The sequence below is a fragment of the Amblyomma mixtum genome, chromosome 2, assembly GCF_055824585.1.
Source record: "Amblyomma mixtum isolate Tamu chromosome 2, ASM5582458v1, whole genome shotgun sequence".
NCBI classification, from domain to species: domain Eukaryota; kingdom Metazoa; phylum Arthropoda; class Arachnida; order Ixodida; family Ixodidae; genus Amblyomma; species Amblyomma mixtum.
This window is the reverse complement of record NC_143013.1, coordinates 249629423-249652423: the sequence shown is the minus strand read 5'-3', so window position 1 is coordinate 249652423 and position 23001 is coordinate 249629423. Positions and strand designations below refer to the sequence as shown.

General features: G+C 47.0%; 1 protein-coding gene across 1 annotated transcript in view; it reads right to left on the bottom strand.

The window, feature by feature from the left end:
- The window catches only part of LOC149363450 (uncharacterized), a 29944-nt gene that overhangs the window by 2248 nt on the left and 4695 nt on the right, over positions 1 to 23001 (bottom strand). Inside the window, exons 3-7 of the mRNA XM_089568553.1 lie at positions 20293 to 20620; positions 18406 to 19240; positions 14974 to 15238; positions 10357 to 10608; positions 7004 to 7494 (exon numbers count right to left, since the gene is read on the bottom strand). Of these exons, the coding sequence (XP_089424679.1) occupies positions 7004 to 7494; positions 10357 to 10608; positions 14974 to 15238; positions 18406 to 19240; positions 20293 to 20620 (2171 nt within the window). The remainder of the gene's footprint in view (positions 1 to 7003; positions 7495 to 10356; positions 10609 to 14973; positions 15239 to 18405; positions 19241 to 20292; positions 20621 to 23001) is intronic.

The window sequence follows — 23001 nt, the reverse complement described above, 5'->3', positions numbered from 1 at the left end:
CAAGCCGTCGCTCCACAAGATAGGCATCTTTCCCTGGTCGAACAGAAAAGATTGACTGACTTACAGAGCGCGAACGTTCTGCGCGACGAGCACTTGACCCTTGCGAGTCCGTCGAAACAAATATTCGCACTAAGAACCAATGCGTGTAATCGCTGCGGCGGATAAGCGACGGTTCACAAAAAGCGCGACCCGCACCACTGAACAGCTGAGCACGATTACTCTCTTGCGAGGCCGATAATCGGAGCACTTCACGGGCAATCGCAGGAAGAACAGCTTTTGTGTGATATTTCCTTCGTGCTTACAAAGCTTATTTCTAATTTCATTTGCTACATGGCGTTAACGAAATGTGTTGCGCGATGCCTCCACATGTAGCAACGGTTCTGCAACATTTGTGCCGCGGATATCAGGATTGCAGTCCAAAAATAGAAATGCGCTCAAATAAAGCGCTCTTACCTTTTTTCCCTGGGCGTCTTTGTGACCCTTCTGCGTACAGCAAGGCACTGAGCAGTATGTGGGCATCTTGAGGACGGTGAAACTCGAGCGCGCGCGACGAGCGTGTACCAGTGCGTGCTGTGATTCCGGCGGCTATCCTCCAACATGGCGGATCGCGCACGGCGACCGCTAGATGGCAGTGCATTTCGCATAAGGCCTATAGCCGCTTCTATAGCAGCGCGTGTAGCTATTGATGTTCACTTCGTGGATTTCTACTACGTATTCCAAAACTTTTGGGTATAGTTCTCGATTCGAACTGAAAACCCTTCTTTCCGTGGTTCCCCACGGCAAAATCGAAGGCACACGAGGTGCCGCTGGCGCCCTCATAGTTTGGCGTGATAACGCGTTTGATAAGGTAATACGTTTGAGAATATATGGCCGCAAACAGCTGTCTTCTGATGTCATCCAGCAGGAAGTAGAAGACGACGCGCGCGAGCCCACTCTAAACCGATCGCAGCGCCACCGTTTAGGCGGTGGTGCTGCAATAAACTTTAATATGCCAATAATATTCTTGTCCATTATTATTATTATTATTAATATTGCGATAAATTAAAATTATGGCAGTAACCTTTATTGTTATCATTGGAATCAGTGAGGCATAGAGGGGCGTCGTCGCCCCCAGGTGGGGGCGATTGCCTGGGGCCACGACGTGAGAGCCACTTGTTGCGATTTGTCTGTGGCTGTCAGCAGTCCATTCCATCCCTCTTCAGTGGGAGGCGGTAGCAAGGCATGCGGGTCGGTTGTTTCGCGCATGCCCATAAGATGTGAGCCTGTGTTCCGGGGGGCGTGTTCGCCAAATGCAGCCGGTACAGCCAGCGATGACAGCGCCGCCCACCGGCAGGTAGCAGCCACCATTAAGGCTCGTTATAAATATTCATTCAGGACGACGGCTTGACATCGCCGTTATGGCGCAGTGTATATGCTGCACGCGAAGAACCTCCAAGCTGGCTGCCGTGTCTGGATGAATGTGTGTGCCTCCCTGAATTTTGATGTTTGGATAGAGATGCAGTGTTGAGGTAGGGCTATGGCGGGCTCCTATTAAGCAGCCCGGTAACTTGTGACTCGAATCAGTCTGACTGAAGTTTTCCTCCTTTCTACGGAAGTTCTTCCATGCAATAAAGAAAAAAAAAGCAGTTATGGTGCAGTGGATTAGAGGCTCGTGTTGCGTATGGAAGGTCGGCCGTTCGACTCCGCTCTCTGTACTGTAATTTTATTGTTTTTTTTTAAATTTCATTTCTTAATTTTTTTCCCTTTTAGGTCGCAAATCGTGATGCTTAGTGGCATATAACGCCGTTTAAGCATTGCTTAGGGAATAATTATCCGTTTTAGGTAAGCCGTTGTGACAATATTCAGTCACCGTGATCAATTCACCGTGGTTTCAAGCCTTGTGGCTGTACAGGCTGCAGTTGGCGAATAAGCTTCCGGGTGTACCATTGTTACAATTTGGGCAAGAACGTTGGAATTCACCATTGGTGATAAGCGCGAAACGTGAGTGCCTGAGAAGCGAATGAGTTTTTAATCGACGGAGCAAGGTGGATTGCGTTCTGTCGAGGTCGGGATTGGGGAGTGGGGTGATAGGGTATATATCTGGGGTTGTTCTCTGTATCGGTTGGTAATTTCAGCGTAGGTCTGCGGAGTCTGCGCGAGGGTTTCCGGGGAGGAGGGCGTGTCGACCGCCCGGTTCGTGAAACCTCGGGCTAAGTGGTCGACTCCCTCGACCCCGGAGTTCCCAGCACGAGCAAGAACCCAGACTAGGCCGATGGGTCGCGTAAAGACGAAGTCTTTGAGGATGCATGCCGCGGCAGGGCAAACCGAGTCTTTGGAGTAGTTTCGGATGGCGTTTTTCGAGTCACTAAGAGCGTTCAAGTGGCAACCCTTAAAGAAAAAAAGGTTGCGCTGAAAATGAATTTCGAACACGTTGTATGAATTTGATATTAATTTTCAAATTTTTGCCTTATGCTTAGATTACATTGCGGATTCTTTGTAAGTAAGCTAGGAGTAATATTTTAAACATTCTTACAAATAGGTCAAAAATGCAACTTTTTCCCACTTAGTATAGTTTTTATACATTTAAAATATATATTAAATACATTACATTGCAATAAAAATACACTAAAATATATAATAAATACATCGAAGTTCCGAAGCTCTTCTCTACGGCGTCCCCATAACCTTAGTCGTTTGGGACGTTAAACTTCCCATAAACCATAAACCAAACTTTAAAAATATATTCACTTAGACTTAAAAAAGCTCCAGTAGTCGGCTCTACCGTATGACACTGATTAATATTGTCAACAGCAAAACTAATGACTGAGCCGGCTTTAAGCGATAAGCATACTGGCGCGTGCTCACGGGAGCGCGCCGACCATGAAGACGAAGTGTGCGTGTGTCGGTCGACAAAGACGAAGTGTGTGGGTGGTTCGATGTGCCATTAAGCCCGAGGACATCATCATCATCACCATCATCGTCAGCCATCTTGTGAGTTCTCTGCTGTGCGCTGAACTTCGCTGAAACTGTGAGCCGTGCCCGTCCTGTCTTCTTTACAATATGAAGCCCATCCCGGAGAAAAACGCGGAGGTGTCATCAATCAAGAGGTCTATGACATAGCAAGGTCACGTGACGGAACTTGAACAGAAAAAATGCCGCCAGACATCAAATATTGGCAGTGTGTGTCTTTGAATGCTGCTTTTGTCTCATGCCCGCGCTGTTCCCTAACCGTGCAAGAGAACGAACTACCCTGCCAATACGCTCTTGTTAACAAAATCGGCAGAAAGTTTGGTTTGTTGGTTTGTTGGGGTTTAACGTCCCAAAGCAACTCAGGCTATGAGGGACGCCGTAGTGAAGGGCTCCGGATATTCCGACCGGCTGGGGTTCCTTAACGTGAACTGACATCGCACAGCACACGGGCCTCTAGCATTTCGCCTCCATCGAAATTCAGCCGCCGCGACCGGGATCGAACCCGCGTCTTTCGGGTCAGCAGCAGAGCGCCGTAACCACTGAGCCACCGCGGCGGGGTAATCGGCAGAAAGTGACGTCAGTAAACAGGTAGTGTCCCGACGAGTTTGATACTTGGCTTGCCTTGTACATACCCGCAAGGGACGACACATTACTTTGCCCAATGAGGCGTTTTTTGAGCAAAGACTGTGGGCCCCCAAATTGTCACACGAGTGCCGAACTGGTCGCGTTCGAATCTGGAGCCGATCTGGAACCGAATTGCTCGTCGTAACTTGCGTCAGGCGTCGTTCAGGAGTCGAACTGTTAACAAACAAATACATGGGCGCCTGTGGGAGCCGGTCGACCTTGCCAGTCGGGGTCCTTTTCGCAGGCATGTTCTGCCTGAAGGTGCCCAAAGCACCCTTGCCGGTATAATGCTATCACGTTCTCCACGTGTAATATAAATATGCGTTGATTGCCGTCCTGCAAGAAGTTACCGTAAATGAACGGACGACAGAAAACGGAGAGTTTTCACTGTTCCCCGAAACGTCATTTCGAACACTACATTGTTCCACGGCAGCTTGAAGTGTGTTGCAAATTCGTTCATGCGGAGTGCCATTTGTTTGAACTTCATTATACTTTGGACGAATTATTTCGTGTTTGCGCAAGTGCCCAATAAATACATTGCCAACATCCAAATGCCACATCCCGAAACGCGATTTCGAGCACTACATGATTCTACGCAAGCTAGAAGTGTGCTGCAAATATGTTTAAAAGGACTGCGCGTTTGTTAAAATTGAAGTCTACTTCGGACGAATTAATTTCATCTTGACGAAAGAACCCTTTTAATGCAAGGACAAGACGCTAAAACCGTAAACAGATTTTTTCACGTATTTGAAAAGTGCGCGAAGCATGCTTTAAGTGCGGTATTTTTGGCACATTTTAATAATATATTTCAAATACCAGGCATGATATTTCTGGAACATATTTCTTGCATATTTTTTATTGCATTCAAGGACACAATATATGTTTAAAATACAATAATATAAACATCTCGGCGTATGTTCCAAAAGTATTAGTTTTCGCTAAGGGAGCGCTATCGCAACTTCTGCAGCAGTAGGAGATGAAACTCGCGTAGTGGCGACGTTTAGTAGGGCAACACGAGCAGTGGCAGCGCATATGTTATTTATAGAGGTTGGACTTTTATGTATCCATTTATTGAAAATTCGGCGGACTTTGTTCGATTTATATTTCATTGAGCAAGTTTCGTTTTTTTTTTTATCGGTGAATATTATTTTCTACGAAAGAATTACTGGCTTTATTTAATGATTTAATATGCCAGCTGTGTGTGGTCAAAAGTCAATATCGGATTTTTTTTTCAGCATGAACGATTCGATTGCTAGTAATTAATACAATTTACCAGTACATTTTCATTCGGAGGTGCGTTTGTAGAAAGAATTGATTTCGTGGTAAAAAACTGAGTTAAAGAGACATCCGGTGGACAAAAACGCAAGAGGAAGTTTACTTGTGAGCTACGGTTGTCGCGCTGGGTTGAGAAAGAGAGCGGGACATCACATGGTCTTCGTGTTGCTGGCAGCGATGAAACTGCGGCTCAATTGTCGCGGAAACCCGAACATGATAGTGTTCATGCAACTTAGATACTGGTCACAAAAATGCTCTAAGTGGGCGATAATAGTCAACAAACAATGCGTAGCTAGTAAGCGGCGATGGGATGGCGCTTCCCGGTCTGCAGAGGCCTGTAAACCAGAAGAAAAAATGCCTAAAATCGCATAACTTTGTGGCTTATTTCTCAATACCATCATCTCAGCTCACGCCTGGCTTTCCTATTTAATTCATTTTCAGCTTTAAGTGACACTCGTACGTAAAATCCAGCTGGCTATGCCTTTCATGCCAAGAATACTCACTTCTTTCCGGGTAAAACCGAATTCTAAAAATTGAATTCGTCGTACTTTTATCTTATTTTTTCTTTTAAACCGAAAAGGCCAACCTCTAACTAGTGAAAGTCGCCCATAAGGCTGATATGTAAGTGGTTGAGAAAATGGCGACCATGTACGGTACATGAGAGGCGGGGGATTTGAGCTGTCTTGTGGGCCTCGATGAATTCTAAGTGTGTTGTACACGCAAAGTTGAACGAGGTGTTGTGTTAAGGCATAGGAGGGAAGCCCTATAGGGCAGCCTTGTAGGCCGCACAGATAACCCTGTCTACCGCTTTTATGTCTTGCTTTATTAAATAGACAGTGCATTTAATAAAGAATATGGACCAGAATGGGACTTTAGCGATGTGCTGTAAACGTCGGTAATTTCTCGGATCTCAAAATCATTGCAGGCCCTCAAACAGTAGCTGGGAATCAGAGAAAAAGAAGGCGCTTGCAAACGCAAGAAAGAAGTTTGATACATAAGTAGATATGATGGTGCAAAACTTGCCCGCTTAAATACTGCGGCAAAAAAAACTGCTACTATCGTCACTGAAAGTACGAACATGAAATTAAATGCTCTGGTAAAACAAACTCACACAGTCTGCAGAGCCTATGCTGTTTACTACGGAACACGGTGTGCAGCAGCAACCGCCATGGCAAGAGCGTCTTGCCTCGGCTGCTGTTTACACGACAAAAAGCTGGCGCAAACGTCCATACCAGCGACTATTTCGGGATTGTTTTCGAGCTTCAGGGTGAATAAGCTGGGCACACACGCACCAATTTTCTGATTATTCATGTTACACCAGCGTCGCCTCATTGAAGACTAAAGCCGAGAGAAAACTTAGCACTGCGCCGAAAAAAAAAAAAATTCCCGTCTATCACTCTTCCACAAGCTTTATCACCATCCTTCCCTTTATGATGAATTCTTTCAGCCACCGCCAGTTATCTTTCCACGTCGCGATCATCCTTACAAAGTTAAACGCAATAACTGCCAGTCATTCCATTATGCCTATTCTTTTTTACCGCGCACAATAACCGAATGGAAAGCTTTTCCATCAGAAATTGCCAGAGAATCTGATCTAAATAAGTTCCAACACCTTATTCACTCATGTTTCAACAACTAAAAAGGTATTTTTTTTTTCAGCGTTCTTTCTTCCGACTTGTCTTCTTTTTATTTTATATTTTTTGTTTTGTACTTCAGCGCACTTTATCCAGTGTCTTCTTTTTCTTTTTCTAGCGGTGCTGTTATTTATTCTCAAATTTTGGTGCTGTGTGTATTGTTGCGACTCTTTCTGTGGATGCCTATTTATGGTTAATATTTTGTGACTTCTATTTTATTTTAGTGCCATATTTTTAACCTTATAACAATGATTTGTACTTACTCCCTCCCCCACCCCCCGCCCATGTAATACCCTCAGATGAGGGCCTTTGGGGGGTATTTTGAATAAATAAATAAATAAAATTTCGACGCTCAGCTTTACTGCCAAGCGTAGCACGCTTGTTATGTGAGCCACGTTTGCTGGTGTACTGATTATGCTAAACTACATATAATCCGGCAGTTTACGAAGGCAGCGGAAAGCCCCGCGACTTTCCGGACGCTACAGACAAGCCTAGGCCGCCTTCCTCTGCGCGCCAGTCACTGTGGGCAAATGAGTCTCGCAATGGTTCATGCCGTAGCAGTCGCAGCTGCCACTCCGCTCGGTGTCACTCCAGGGGCACTGAAAGGCCTCCGCGAACTGACGGTCCAAAGCAGCCATGTCGTTGCAGAGCTGTCTTCCGTCCGGCTCACCGCACTCGACGAAGCACAGCAGGCGGAAGAAGAGTTTGTCGCTGTCGGCGGACGCCCGGTTTGCAGCGCCCCCCTCGGCGGCGGGCTGCTTCGCTGCTTCCGGTTCCGGGTTCTTTGCTTCGCCCAGAAGCCTGGCCTTCAGGAACCCGGCCAACAGAGAAGACCATCGAGAGCGCATAATCGCCTTGGCCAGTCGCCTGTCCACGGGCTGCCCGAGCGCCCTCGAGGCCGAGCTGGCAAAGCACCCGTCGATGTATTGACGCGCCCACGATGGGAAGTAGGTTCCGTCAGAGTCGAAGATGGAGCGCGAGATGAGCGTACCGAGGGTTGCGTAGCGCATGGCTGCGCGGCGACAAGGGAGACATTAGCGCGTTACCTTCACGCTAAAGAAAAAAAAAAGCTGACATGCTGAACTGACAACTTGCAAAATTGCAGGAAAGCTGACTTAGAGGAAGACGTTTTCAAACTAAAAACCCTCGTTCACAGACACGTTTTCGCTTCCTGCCCTGACGTGGGTAGCGTGACGGGAGATGAGTCAGCAGCCCCCCGCTGCATCCTTCTTCGAAAGGTGTGAGGGGCTGCTCCCCAAATCTGCGTGAACCTGAAGCCCCTACAGACATTACCAGCTTTCGAGATTGAGTGTAAAGGAAAGTTGTGCAAAGGTTACATTCCCTTGACAAGTACGCCTCGAACTGCTCCTTGCATTCGCGCCCGGGCTGTATAGTGCCCTTTCATCAACTTCCCTCTCATACAGAAAAAGGAACATCTCTCCCCTCCCTTTTCGGAGAAGAATGCGAGATTGCCGTCTGCGAACGAGGGTGTTTGGTTGGAAAATTGTAAAGGACGCTCGTTATTCTGCAAATTGTCAATTATGTTAAGCCTTGTTAGGTTATGTTATATTATGTTACTTTACATAGCGCTTAGCATGCCAATGCAGCCCATGACTATGATAGAAGTGGAAGTGCAGGATTTATTTATACCACCTGCAGTTTTTTGCTGTTTGCTTGCATTCACAGCAACACAGGCGTTTTGGGATTTCTCAAGCATCTGAATGCGGCCGCCGTGACCACGATGCAATCCCACCCCTGAATGACCCGTACTTTTCGCCACAAGCAGAATGCTAAAGAAACCAGACTTCTTTATTCTTACGACTGGCTACACTCCTCATATAGTCCAGATGTTCGAATAGGCACTCTGACTGAGCCAAAAATCTGAGGTTAGCAGAATGTCCTGCCTGTGCAGCTTTCAGACGAATTGCTCAGGACTGACCAAAAGAGGAACATGGTATAAAAAATAAAGTTGCAGGACGCCACCCATAGCTGACATCCTAATTGGCGGCGCGACTGTCAGTAACCACCGCGAAGTGGCCACTGGGATTAGTCGAGACCGAGTTTTCCAAATGGTATAATAAAGAGCCTTGAAAGCACGGTCACAGTTGCAGTAAACAATTCCATCAGCGTCACTGATATCGCAATTCAGCACTATCAGCATCATCACCTAACAGGAAGTGAAAATCAACAACTCCTCATCATCATCCAGCAGTACGTCAGTAACATGAGTGAAAACCAAGGATCCATGCCAAAGTTACGTTGAAAATTTTCTCTTTTTCAAGGAGATGCTTCAAATGCTGTCAGAAACAAATATTACAGGGTGCTTATCCTTGGCAAAAATCTTTATTGCAGCTCTGCCTCATGACCCTGTCACGTGGTGTCGTTAACAGAGGCTAGAGCATGCGGGTCCCTTGAGGACTTCTCAGACTTCAAGTGAACGGACTTCGTGAGTGCGACATGATAGAACATTGTGCTCTATCTAAGGTTGAGGCAATAAGAGAGCGTATGGTAGCGATTTATCAGCTCTCAAACACAAGCTGCTCGTAGATTAGCTTCTTGATGAGCACTCCCGTCGTGCGTCAGCTATTTCTTCCAACCGAGAAATCCCAAGTTCACGAGCTGTCCAATGAGGTTGCACTCTAGGTAGGTCGAAGAGTAGACGCTGTGGTAAGCGCTATATTTACGGCTTCATGGTGGGCAGGTAAAATATCGTAGCATACTACCATCACTGTGAACACGATTAAGCCTACATTGGAGTAAAAAGGGAGCAAATCTGTCTAGAGCACTCCGTTTTAGGGGCAGGGTCAGCTGTGCAAGTCCCTGAGTCGCTTTCATTCACTAAATATACGGAATGCTTACCCATGACAGCGAGGGTATATCATCAGTGCAAAGCAAAGTAACTTGATGCAGTAAGCAACGGCAGGAGACTTTAAACGCGGCACCGGAGGCCTTGAGGTAGAATTTAGAGGATACTAAAATCGCAGTTAAAATCTTCAAAATTGCTAAAACTTTTCACGTTTTCAAGAAGCAATTGGTTCTTGTTCCTTAAGCATTCCTTATCTTTAGGGAGGAAAATCTAACCTCAGGTTGGGCGGCATACCGTGCCCCTTAAAGGCAGTACGCAAGAAGACAGCTTAGTCCTTTCTTATTGCGAAAGCAACACTACTGGAGCCCAGCTCGGCTCGTCGCGTATGCTCGTGCCGATGCGGCTACCAAACGACCTTGAGTCGCCGTTGCCTAGCAACCGCTTCAGCTGTTTCTTCTTCGTCCGCCACCCCGTGCGACTTCTCTAGCCGCAGTGTGGCGCTGGCTTCTTACATGCAGCCAATGCGGGGAGGAAGCTCGGGTAAGTTGGGAGGAGCATCGCGCCTGCTGTAGCTAATGGTAGGCAGGTGGCAGCTAAATTAATTATTGGTCGCGAGAGGTTGCCCGGAAGGTCAACTTCGGTTGCACAATTCCAACCGGTGGCTGTGACAGAAACAGCCACCTGTCAGTGCAGTGACGCATCATTTAACCGCTGCGCCACTGCGCTAGTAGTGGTATGAGGAGACGCAGCCATCTATGAATGCTAAGTAGATAATGATCAATTCTGCTATGGCGTCATACCCTGAACGCGGAGCTTAAGTGTCTCCTCTGACTGAAAAATGAACACCTGCTTTCGCACGTCTAGTCGGTTTGACTGCTTTGAACCCCTACAACTTTTGCACCTATATACGACAGTTCGTATCTATGTAGAGTGCACACTACCCCCCCGTGCAGTAGGGTGCATAGTCTGGGAGTCTTATACGGGTCTCCTTAGTCGTTGCTTTGTAGACAAATCGCCTAACGCTGAACAGAACTGCACAGTGAATAAGAACAAGTCCCATATGCGCACTTGTCTGCAGGCTGCGGCGCGCGGTGACGTCTGCGAAGACGCCGGTTCCGGAAACGTAGGTCGAACTGATGAGGAACTGGCCGCCGCCGCTATATCCGGCGTGGCCTCGAAGCTGGGGCAGCCAGTGCTCCTTAGGAGCAGGTTCTTCCTCGCCTACTCTGGCTGCTGCCACCGCGGCCAGGTTCGGCAGAAATTGCGGCCCCAGTGTGGCCAGCAGGGGCATTGCGCGTAGGCTCTCATTGCCGCCTTCGTCTGTAGCAGAAAACAGGATGACAGCGTTGAGGGTATATTGATAATTTATTACAGAGGTTCAGCATATTATTACTCTACACCGCTAACGCCGGTCACAAACAGCACATGCGCCGATCAACCGAAAGTACAGATGCACATGTACTGTTGGCTGCAGCAGTTTAAGGTAAATGTGCTGTAGCTCCTATACGCACATTTGATGGTTTGGTTTATTGGGGTTTAACGTCCCGAAGCAACTCAGGCTATGAGGGACGCCGTAGTGAAGGGCTCCGGAAATTTCGACCACCTCGGGTTGTTTAACGTGCACTGGCATCGCGCAGCACACGGGCCTCTATAATTTCGCCTTCATCGAAATTCGGCCGCCGCGGCCGGGATCGAACCCGCGTCTTTCAGGTCAGCAGCCGAGCGCCGTAACCCCTGAGCCACCGCGGCGGGGCCTAATCGCACATTTGAGAGTAGTAAGAAGCTGGAAGCGACCATGAGAAGCAGTGTTCCAGCGTGCTATTAGAATCTTACAATTATATAGCGGCTTCATTCCAACCGTAAAATTAAATAGGAACGAATTTTACGTGTTGCCGCAGAAAAATCGGCTATGCGCTAGGAGAGAGGAGAAAAACGCGATGAAAATTTTTAAATATTCCATTTTTTCTTATAATTCGCAATCGGTGACAATAAACCAACAGAACTGTTTGCTACACTCCTTGCATCGCACTCCGTAAATTTTAGAACGAAAAGAAAAATTGAACACAGTATAATTTAATAGGAGAAATTCGGAATGTTGCATTTTGCCGCGACAACTGCAGCGAAGTCATAATGCTCACGAGGCAAAATGAGATCGTCCGACAATAAATAAATTGCTCAGCCTCGCAGTTCACTTGAAGTAGTCTCCAAAGGCACCTACCTCAATCTTTCTAAGCTATACCCACGACAAACACTATGACAGCACCTGGTACTGGTTTTATTCATATAAAATTTTCATCCAGCTCGCACAAGTGCCGGGTAGATTGCGAGCGTAGTTGAGCCGACTATAGCAGCACTGATTATAGAATTTCAACATAAGCGCAGTAGATTGCGAGCGTAGTTGAGCCGACTATAGCGGCACTGATTATAGAACTTCAACATATGCGCAGCCTTTGTGAAAAACATGCAGCCCAGAGGGTTAGGTGTGTGGCTCATACCATACGATTCATTTTGCACTGTTACCGTCCGGAATGTCTAGGAAGTGAGAACACCACTTTTTCTCTCACCTCCAGAGCAACAGTTTACATGAGCGTTACAAAAACCGCTGCATTAATTAGGAGAGACGTCCTTGGGCTGTATATTTTTGACAAGGACTGCACGTGTACAGTGCCAAAAGATTAACAGAAAATAAAAACATCATGCGTAATCCACTTTCCGTACGAAATCTAAGATGAAAACTATACACTCCCAAGAGATATTGCTTGAAATAAATGGACATCATCGCTACGAATCCAAAAAGAATGAAGCAGTGAATGGATCAAACGGAAACAATTATACGTCAGAGAATACCAATAGTCTTAGAAGCTCTTTGCCGAACCGAGACTCGGGACGCAGCCAAAGTAAAGAAGCTCATTAAAGTAAAACGGTATATAAAACATCTGTGTTCAAGGTAACACGGACTGTTTGAAACAACGAAGAGGGCGTCTTTGGAGACTGTAAATCTTGAAGGTAAAAGAAAAGTATTTTTTTGCAATAAGGTGTCAAAAGGCACTGCTCACGAATAAAAGAATGTGAAATCAGCGCATGGTGTTTAATAAATGTTTGCCACGATCGAAAATCAGGCGTCGAACCGAGGAAGAACGTCAAGATCAAAAGCATTGGGGTAACGAAAAGGCGCTCGTACTTGCGGCCCCTCGTTTGTTCGCCGTTTTTGCGAGCAATTTTCTACCGAGCATATTAACCAACAGGCACAACTTCGTGCTTTTCTTTATGGTACTGGCCGCTGTGATATTAGTTGAAATCTTGCGGAGGATGCGGCTTAGTGCATTTAGCTTACATGCAGAAGCTAAGCCATAAATTGTAACACCTTATTTTATGTGACATTGGCCGAAGGAATTGGACACCATTTTTATCACCGATAGATTACATGAGGCAGAAGAGTCTGCGCAAACAGACCGCAACCGTTTTGCCACTCCAAAGACTGCGCACTGCGGTACACAACTTGTAGGGCTGGGCTGAGCAGACTGACTCCTGATCCTGATCCTGAGCAGACTCCTGATTCCAAGCGGCACAGGTTGCCAGCACAATATTGGAAATGTATTGGCAAAGGCTGCTCCTACAAAGAACCACAGTGAAACCAATCATTTCCAATATTGGTACGATTATCTGCGCTGCTTGGGATTGTCCAGCCTCCCCTGCGACAGTTTTCTGTTCCAGTGCAGCGCTTACTATCTTTAACTTCGTACCTGCCGGATGGGCATGTGATTGTAGGTCGGACGGAAAAAAGCACGCTCAACTGTAAAGCAGTGCTGTTCAAGCAACCGTTTTTGCTCGCCAGAAAGACTACGCCGCTTAGGTTTCAACGGGACACTGTGGGATTTCTGCCCTGAACGTCTCTTCATTTTTTTTTCTTACTGTTCTCCAGTGGCTGTGTTGAGGAAAAACAAGAACGCGTAGTGGCACCAGCGCTCCTTGACGCTCTTTCCATTAGCTTTCTTCATGTATCCTTACGCCAGTCGATAACCCCTGTTCTGCTTTCCTGCGTTTGGATCATCGATAGAAAGCGAGAAAGCAAGGGCACAGCTTTGAGAGAAAGAATAGAGCCGTTATCTTTACTTTAGGCCTTCGAAAACATCCGAATGTTGCGTTGTGCCCTATGGTTAGCCCTGTGCTAAAATCATTTCCTCGCAAGTAAGGGAGCAGCAGGATTTTAAAACTATAATCAGAGTGAACTAACAACCGTTTGTAAGAAATGAGTACAGGTGAGCACATAAGTTAACGGTGCCTTTCTGTAGGAAAAGAAGAAACATTGTTTGTCCATGCGAATCCGCACTGCTGTCCCCTAACAGCGTTCGCACACATTAGCTGGCGATTTCAATTACGAAAAGCGTGAAAAATGTTAAAAGGCAAGAGCGCGCTCTGTTTACCGTACCTGTACCTGTGCCCCAATCCAGACCGCTAAGCCGACTAATTTGCAAGGTTCCGAAACACATAACGAGGCGAAATTCGCCACTTTTGGAACGCTCTCATCGTTCGCCAAGCCTCAATAGGCAATTCTTTTTTTCTCTGTGCAAGAAACCCATCTCTTAGACCATAAATTAGATTGCTGTGAGTGTGCGGCTCCTCATGCCAGGTAATAATGCTGGATGGCGCAAAGAAAAAAATGGCACGTGTTTCAGCAGGCTCTGCTGCCCCACAGTGGAAAGTTCTAGATGAATTCCGAACACTTGAAGGTGCCCCAAATTTTGTGATTGACAGGTTGTTCTGCATTTATTCACCACTGAAATGCCACTGGCACAGCCAGTGAAACAGCAGCGCTAGAAGAAGAGTAAAATGCGCCTATAACTGAACTTGAGACAGCAGATAAGTAGAAGTAGGGGTACCAACGGAAGGCTTATTTACGTCTTGGTCTGACTAACGATGTAGATGACTTTGATCAAAAGTGATTACGAAGATTATTAGCCCAAAGTAGGAGCCACTCTGACATTGCGGAGTGTTCTTATCGAAAGGTATGGTGCTTATTCCTCCAATAAAGTCGTCCAGCGTTCGCAGCCTTGGCCGATATGACCCCAAACATTTAAACAAGCCTATAATGTAATAAGGGAGTAATTACTTATTGGCATCCACCCAAGCGCAGCCAAACGGCTACAAAGGAAAGCTAAACAGCTTTCTCAGAAACTTTGTAGTTAAAGAAAAAGTCGTCGTAGTCCGGGGTTCGAACCCGGGACCACCGCTTCACCGGAGCAGTCGCTCTACCAACTGAGCTAACCGGGACGGCAAGCTTATGGTAGGGCGAGAGCGAATTGATCAATAACTCGAAGTGGGAACTGTGTTGGTCAAATGTTTAGGGGAATTCCCCAAGGTGGAGTAGATTTGTAATAAGGGAGTAATTACTCATTGACATCCACCCAAGCGCAGCCAAACGGCTACAAACCAGAGAGACTTCACCGGAGCAGTCACTCCGATGAAGCGGTGGTCCCGGGTTCGAACCCCGGACCAGGACGAATTTTTCTTTAACTATGAAGTTTCTGAGAAAGCTGTATAGCTTTCCTTTGTAGCCGTTTGGCTGCGCTTGGGTGGATGCCAATGAGTAATTACTCCCGTATTACATATTTACTCCACCTTGGGGATTCCCCTAAACATTTGACCAAGCCTAGAGAGACAACCGTAGCAAAAGTAAATACGTGCCGTATAAGACGAGCCGGGCTTTTTCCAGCCGGCCAGTGTCGATCAAGACACCGCCGTTCACTCTCCGGTCGTTCTTAATAGCGGCCACGATGTCTTCGAACAGGGACCGGGCCGCAGCGACCTCACCCTTGCGCTGGAACGTTCGCGCCACCCACAGTGGATACAATCGGCCGAAGTTCTGGGCAGTCACATAGAGGCAATCGGCCACGCTCGTTTCTACAGGCGTCATCTTTGCCTGTTTCTCGGTGGGCGCATACTTCATCACCTGCGGCCAGCCAGAAAAATGTACCTTTTGTACACAGCGTTTCCGCCAGAAAAGGTACCTTTTGTACACGGCGTTTCCGCCATAAAAAGTACCTTTTATACACGGCGTTTCCGCCAGAAAAAGTACCTTTTGTACACGGCGTTTCCACCAGAAAAAGTACCTTTTGTACACGGCATTTCCGCCAGAAAAAGCACGTTTTGTACACGGCGTTTCCGCCAGAACAAGTACTTTTTGTACGCGGCGTTTCCGCCAAAGCAATCCTGCACTTGCTGACGGGCTACGGTGAAAACCGCGCCCGTTGTACTTAGCTAACATCCATCGAAAAGTTTAGGTCGCGGGTACTTCAACGGAAGTTTTCATTTTAAGCCAGTGTGCCTGGATTACTGGCACCTCTAACATGGCCAAATTAAAAGAGTATGCAGACCTAACATTGGTGGCATGTTTTCATATTTATAATGATGCGCAAGACACTACTATGCATGAATAACCATGTGGTATTCGCCGACGGCCGCTAAATAATGTTTAACAGAATTCTTCTGTCATGCTGTTTCGGTCTCGGTTTGAACAGCTGAACTATGGCTTTGACGTCAAAGAGACGTTATAGGTCACGTGAGAGATGTAAAACTGCGATATAATCGCTGCTTCATCGTTCTAATTCACTACAGTGCTGAAACCAGCCAACCCCCAGAGACGGAATGACAATTTATCTAGAAGCACCGATTATATTGCTGTTTTTCAAGCATCACGCGATCTATAACCTCTCTTTGACGTCATAGCTATTGTTGGGCTGTCGAAACCGATATCGAAAGAGCACGAGAAAGAAATTCGACTATATTTTATTTAGAGGTCGTAGGAGAATACCACGTGGTAATCCGTCTATAATAATGCCTTTCGCATCATCACAAAGAAGAAGTCATAGCAGCGCAGAGCTGTGGGAGCGTTAGCAATTAAACAATGAATTGAACGCGTAAATAAGCAATCGGACACAAAAATAGGCTATCAAAACATACGTAGGCTACCAGGCACATAAATATGCCACCAGACCGAAGCTTCGCTACCGCCAGGTAATTTTATACAGAAAATGTTAGGTTTTTGTCATGAGCCACGTGATGAAACAGGTGGCCTGGAACGCTTTCCCTAATTACCTGCAACGACTGTAGCTTCCGACTTTTACTCGACTTACATGAGTATACCAAGTTTCTAAAAAAAATCTGCTACCAAGCTTTAAATTCCTCCGCTTTGAAGTGTATTGAAGTTGTGGTTGGTTGGGTTTATGGGGTTTAACGTACCAAAGCGATTAAGGCTATGAGAGACGCCGTAGTTCCTCTCCTTTTACTAGCTATTTCAGTCGTCTCCAAAGTTCAAAAACTAGCTGTATAGTCTACTTCCTAATCTTCAGAAATCACTGCACAGACCACTCTTGCCGGGCCGTTAGCTATCGTGCCGCGTTGCCTTTCATCGCGTCGCTCAAAATGCGGCAAAATATCTTGCCTTTCAAATGAGGGACTATATTTTAGAATAGCCTCTTGCATTAACTATAGTTTTTTGTTTCTTTTTTCTCGGAGTCTTTCTGCATCCCCACTTTTTCTTTGTTTCCCCTACAGCGACACCTGCACAGAAGTGGGGCAGTACATAGTCATTTTTTCTCTTTTAGTTTATTTACGAGCGTTTTATTGTAGTGTTTTTATTTTCCCTACGTCTGCATTCTCTGATTGCTACTTTGTTTTTCCGCAATAGATACCACTTCTCTCAGTAATGCCCTCGGGGCAACGGGGTACTTGAATTTAATAAAACAAATCGAACAGTAACATATCTGAGCTCGATCCTCGGTGGCAGGCCTTGAATACGCTATGCTTTGGCAAACAAAGATTGCAGACCCTCCGCGGAATACGATGTTCATATTGTATGCTACTTCATTCACATGACGGTTCTCTGGCGGTCGATCCTAAGAAGACTATGGCTAGCCCAAGGTCTAGACTGCGAAGCAACGTTATCAGATGAGATCAATGGCGACGAACGACTGCAGTCATTGACCGAAACACATAAGATGAGAATGACATTCTGAAGGCCACATAGGTTCCTTGAGTTCCTTATTCGCGATATGGAGACAATCACAGTGAAGATAAACGCGAACGCAAACGTGGAGTAAGGTGGTCGGATGTGATTCGGTAAGCCTTCAGGGTGAGGTTGCGGCCGCTGAGCAGGGTAGAATTAATCGGACATTCGTAGTGGAGGCATTTATCCTTCATTGTCTTAGTTAGGATAATAATAATGTCCGGAAAGAAACCCGTATGTGTTCCCAAACCTCATTCCCATTGTTTTTGGCTTCGTAAACGGTTGCATTTATAAAAAAATTGACGTGCATGCAAAAAATTTGCTTCGGAGAAGTTACCATCTGCGGGATATTGAGTTTGTAGACACCGTATAATAATTACCGCTCTAGATATAGGTTGCGGGAACTGGATCAGAAAGAGACGAGAAGGGCTCTCGGGAGCAACCTTACGGGATACCGCCTCTCATCATGAATTAAACAGCGTCGTGAAGTCAGGCGATCGCTTAGATTCATGGCTTCTCGTATCGTTCCATCTCATGAAACGTTCCATCATATGAAAGACGTGTACAGTTATTTTATACGCGTATATATGTTTATTAAGTCACCCTAAATGGCCCGCATGGCTTTACAGGGGGGGGGGGGGGGGGTGAAAGCAAAACAAAGTCAGAACCACGAAAAAGATAAGAGGTTGTGTTGTCAGGATAAGCCTGAGTAACAAATAAGTTGGCAAGTAAGCTGGAATAAAAGGAGGGTAAATAGGCAAACAAACAAAACTCCAATATGGTAAGAGAACTGCGATAAAAAGAAAAAAAGCAAACAATGTTGTCAGGAAGTTAAAAAAAACTGTGAAAACTGTCAATTTATCAGTAATTCGAGCTAACCATTGTATGAAATATTTGTTATTGATGGTCAAGAAATTGCGACACATATATTTCTAGAAGCATTGAATGAAGTGACAAGGTTTAGCATGGAAATAGTGAGTGCAAAGAGGAAAAGCCCAACTGAGCACACGTTCACTCTCCTCATGCGATTTTACTCTTTCGACTGGCTTGAACCCTCTCAGCCTGCGTGCGTCATGCTGCTTGTGATGTCTGAATAGTTCAACCTGACTTACCTGCGCAAGTAGTACAACGAGAGCGTAGAGGCCGGCTGCCTGGAGCTGCTGCTGCCTCAGGTAACCGATGATGCTTCGGATGAAGTCCACTCCGCTAACTTCCACCCCCGCCTTGCCCTCGCGCTCAGTTCTGCTTCTCACAATCGATGGAAGGCCTCTTTCCAGAGCATCCCGCCACACGACTTCCGGTGCGACGGATTTGAGCTCATCCGGGCTACGCAGCGCTGTCCACGGCTGGTCGTACGCTCTGGCTCGGCCGCTTTCAACGCGTCGATCGATAAGAAAGACGGCAGCTGAATTCGTACTAGACGACAACTCAGCGCCGAGGTCATGGATTACAGAGGAGACGAACTGCTTCGCCTCTTGCAAGCGCTCGGGAAACGTAGATGCCAACGTCTCGCCCACGCTGACACGGTACGGACGTCTTCTGAACAATTGTATACGAAGGAATGATGGTAACCCGCTTCTCAGAGCCGTGCTGACCACGAGATCGAGCAACGCGCCGAATGAGGAGGCTTGTGTCCACCTAGAGGAGTCGGTAGCGATCGCGGCCAAAACCGCGGTCACGTTGCTTGCCTTCCTGTAGCCCGTGGCCATCGAGAAACAGCTGGTGTAGAACAGCGCCATCTGCTCCTCGAGTCCGAGTTGCTCGGTGGAGTTCTCCTTTCTAGCGGCCAGGCTCGACAATGCGTCGGCAACGCGCCGGTTGAAGGCAAGTACGTGTTCCTCTCTGTAAGGCACCCGATGAGAGCTCAGCGCTCGCCATCGGCCGCACACGTTCTCGTAGAAGTCCACACAGGGCAGAGCATCGGGATTCATTGCATCTATCATGTACCTGGGAAGAAGGATGACAGCATATTGCGCGGCGCACACCACACGACATGGTGTCGCCTGCTGGAGGCACAGCTTCTTCGGGCAAGACAACGAGAGAAAGGAGATACGCGTGCTTCAACTTCCGTTGCTGTGCCACCGCTTTTTTCTGTTAGTACGAGTACACATCAGCTGGTCAAACTTTCCATGGTAGCTGCAGTTCTCAGATACCAAAGACTAAAGGTTCTGCCTGAAAAGCATGCACGCAACTTTTACAATAGCGCCATATGTAAGAAGGCAATGCCTGGAAAATGTTCAGTTAGAGCGTGCGTCCGTCGGACATTTTATGCAGGGTTAACTCTTATTAGAGCTCACCAGGGCATACGGCGTATGTCGTGTGCTGATAAAGAGACCCGTCGGCCCTTCAGAAAGCTTCCAAATTAATACCTCCGTTATATGGCTTCCAATATTGTAGGTAAAACCAAGCTGGGCAGGAACGTCTGCCGATGGGTTTGTTCGCAGCAAAGTCGCGCAAACACTCAAGAGGCACGTTTCACCGGGTATTGACTAGCAAATAAACGGCTCACTTCTTGAATGTGTGCCGGCTTACTTAAACTCAGGCAACCTGTTGTCGAGATCTAGAACTGCAACGGACATCGAACACATAGCAGATCCCCGCCCCCACCACTCCTTACAACTGTAGTACAATAAATTTCTCCTTTCTGCCATTGACGTCACAAAAATCCAGGAGCCACCCGAGCGCGATTCGCGCAGGTGTTAATGGAGTCCTTTCATTTCATCGCATGTTGATAAAGCACAAAGATGTGGGCTGTTCAGACGACTAATTGACAAGATATAATAGTAGAGACCTTTTTTTTTTCATTCATGAAACCTCCTCTGCTGATGACAATCGGATGATCCTTAAAACCCGAGGAAAAGTGTAAAATACATGAGCCAGTCGTGAAGAAGTGTGACCCCAAAGCCGCTAAAATACTGAGGGCAGAAGGTCTCGCGGCCCTGAAACGTCACACTAAAGACCAAACCACGTGAGGTTGTTTACAGTGCCAGCATACGCACAGGGTGACGTTCTGGCATCCTGACATCGTAGCGTCGCCGGCGCAGAGGGTCAGGAATTCGGGGGCGGCCAGCAAGGCTTCCGCTGTCTGGTTCCGGGCGCCACGGATGTAGATGCCGATGTACACCGCTGTGATCACCGCCGCAATGACTACCATAACAAAGCAGCACAGAGCCTCGGGCGGGAAATCGCAGTAGCTGGTTAGACCCGCGCGACCGGCGGCAGTCTTCTGCTCTGTCACCTTGGCGGCCGCAGGCTCGCTCGGGTCCGCCGCGCGGCGCAGTGGTGACTTGTGGGTGGCGGCCGCTTTTTGTTCAGCAGCCCTTGGCCCTGTTCACGAGCAAAGAATGGCATGGTTTGGGTTGGGTATTGAAGCCTGTAGGCGCGCCAGCAAGGTGCAAATTCACTATTCACGCACGGCGAACGTTAACCCGGTGTATCTTTCCTGTATTCCCGTAGATTACAATGCGTGATTGTTTTCTACTCCAGTTATAAGATGTAAATGCGATTGAGAAATGAAAAAAATCTCCAACACCTTTTAACGCAGTCACCTCATGAAGTATGAATGAAAAGAGGCGCACTATGAAGGAGCTACGATATTTGTTCCTTGGCACAAACTAGCGTTTTTCTCCCGGCGACCAAGGAACTTTCAAGTTCCTTAAGCTCCACTGTTAGATGATATGTGGTTTTGAGTTGAAGTACCTATTTCGCCAAGCATGCATACACTTAAATGCGCTTGCTAAGACGACGCCAATCCATCTTTTTGAGGCCATTGAGAACTACCACAAAGAGCATCAAGACAGCTCACCATTATTCTTGGGACCTGTGGCAGATCAACTTTTACCTGCGTTTTGGACAACATACCTATCTCGAAAATATATCTTAAGCTGCACCGAAAAAGACGAGTTTTTTACAGCCGCCGCGGTGGCTCAGTGGCTATGGTGCTCGGCTGCTGACCCAAAAGACGCGGGTTCGATCCCGGCCGCGGCGGCTGGAATTTCTTTGGAGGAGAAATTCTAAAGGCCCGTGGACTGTGCGATGTCAGTGCACGTTAAAGAACCCCAGGTGGTCGAAATTTCCGGAGCCCTTCACTACGGCGTCTCTCATAGCCTTAGTCGCTTTGGGACGTTAAACCCCACAAAACCAAACCAAACGAGTTTTTTTACAAGTCTTAGGAGGATGTCGCTGATGGCGCATTAGACGGGCGTAGCTTGTCTGCTTTACTTTATCATTTTCGCTGGACAATTCCATGTGGTGGTGATGGAAACGGCTGCTGCGTTAGCCGGCCATGGGTTCGCTACGTAAGGAAAAGACACTGTTCTATGGTTTCAATCCGGCGCCGGCATGGTAAAAAGACGTCCGTATTCATACGCGTTGCTGATAAGACATCGTGCCAGCCCCAACCGACGACTTGAATGCGGTCTTTACACGAATGAACGGTTTGGTGGCCAAGGCCGACTCACTCGAGGTTCTCAGGTACCTGATGCGCTTATCGTCTCCTAAAACGAGATATCGAATATTGCGGAAGACTGTTGCCAATGAGCGAAGTCTACAAAAGGCTTGGCGCCAATCTTTGCTTGTCTGAATGAACGAAAATAGATGCACAAGGTAGATTCACCTCATTTGCACAAGGTTGGGTGCACAAGGTAGGTGCACCTACTAGCACTGTATTCACTCTGGAGGGTGTTACGACGCTCTCCAGCGGCTATTCCAATTAGGTGTATGCATGTGGTGTTCATAGTCCTTAAAGGTGCACTAAGGAGGAATCTGAACTCGTCTTTTTACCGCGGGAACTCGATTTACACATTCCGAGAATTCTTAGAAGCTTCGAACTATTGTCCTGTGCAGCCGATTTCCCCAATTTAAATCGAATTAAACGTACCGGCTTCCGCCTTTTTTTCAACTCACCCCTGAAGTTAAAAGGAGTCAACCAACGCGTGCAGTGCCTTTCAGGCAGTCGCGTGACGGCTTCTCTTCCGGCTTTATTAGGCTCACGGGAATAAAAATAGGCGTGGACTCTTTGCTTTCGCCGATCGCAACGTATCACTCCACCGATGGCAGAGCGGCAAGCCGACACGGGACACCCTTACAAAAACTGGTGTTGAAATTCTGTGAAATTTTTGTGAAGTTGTCTCAATAAGCCTTGTTTTAAAGCTCTCGAAATTCTGTACCATTTCTGTTGATGAACATTGAGCATGTGTCAAAAATTGGCCTGTGTTTATAGACTGAATATCAACTTAAAAGGAACATTAAGCAAACAAGGGAAGGGGATGAGGGGCTCGTTATAAATAGGACAGAAGCCAACAGCCACAGAAACCAAGGGGCAGAGGGGATTTTTTTTTAGGTTATTTATTTTGCGGTGTTGATCAATTTAGAATATAACTGAATTGTTATCGTTTAAAGATAACTGATTAGAAAAGCAGAAGAATAAGTAACCACCTGCCGCCGGTGGGATCCGAACCCACGACCTCCGAATTACGCGTCCGGTGCTCTACCTCTGAGCTACGGCGACGGCTGTCAATTCTTCTGCTTTCGGGGGCATTTATGTTTACAAGTAACCTAACCTTGAGAGTGTTCATCAGCGCCACCTACGTTCATAAGCGGCGGACGTAGAACGTCCTGAGTTACCGCAGGTGTGACGTAGAACGTCATCGAACGGACAGGGTGGAAGCTGCGTGAGAACCCTCTTATGCTTCCTAAGGCGTCAAGGC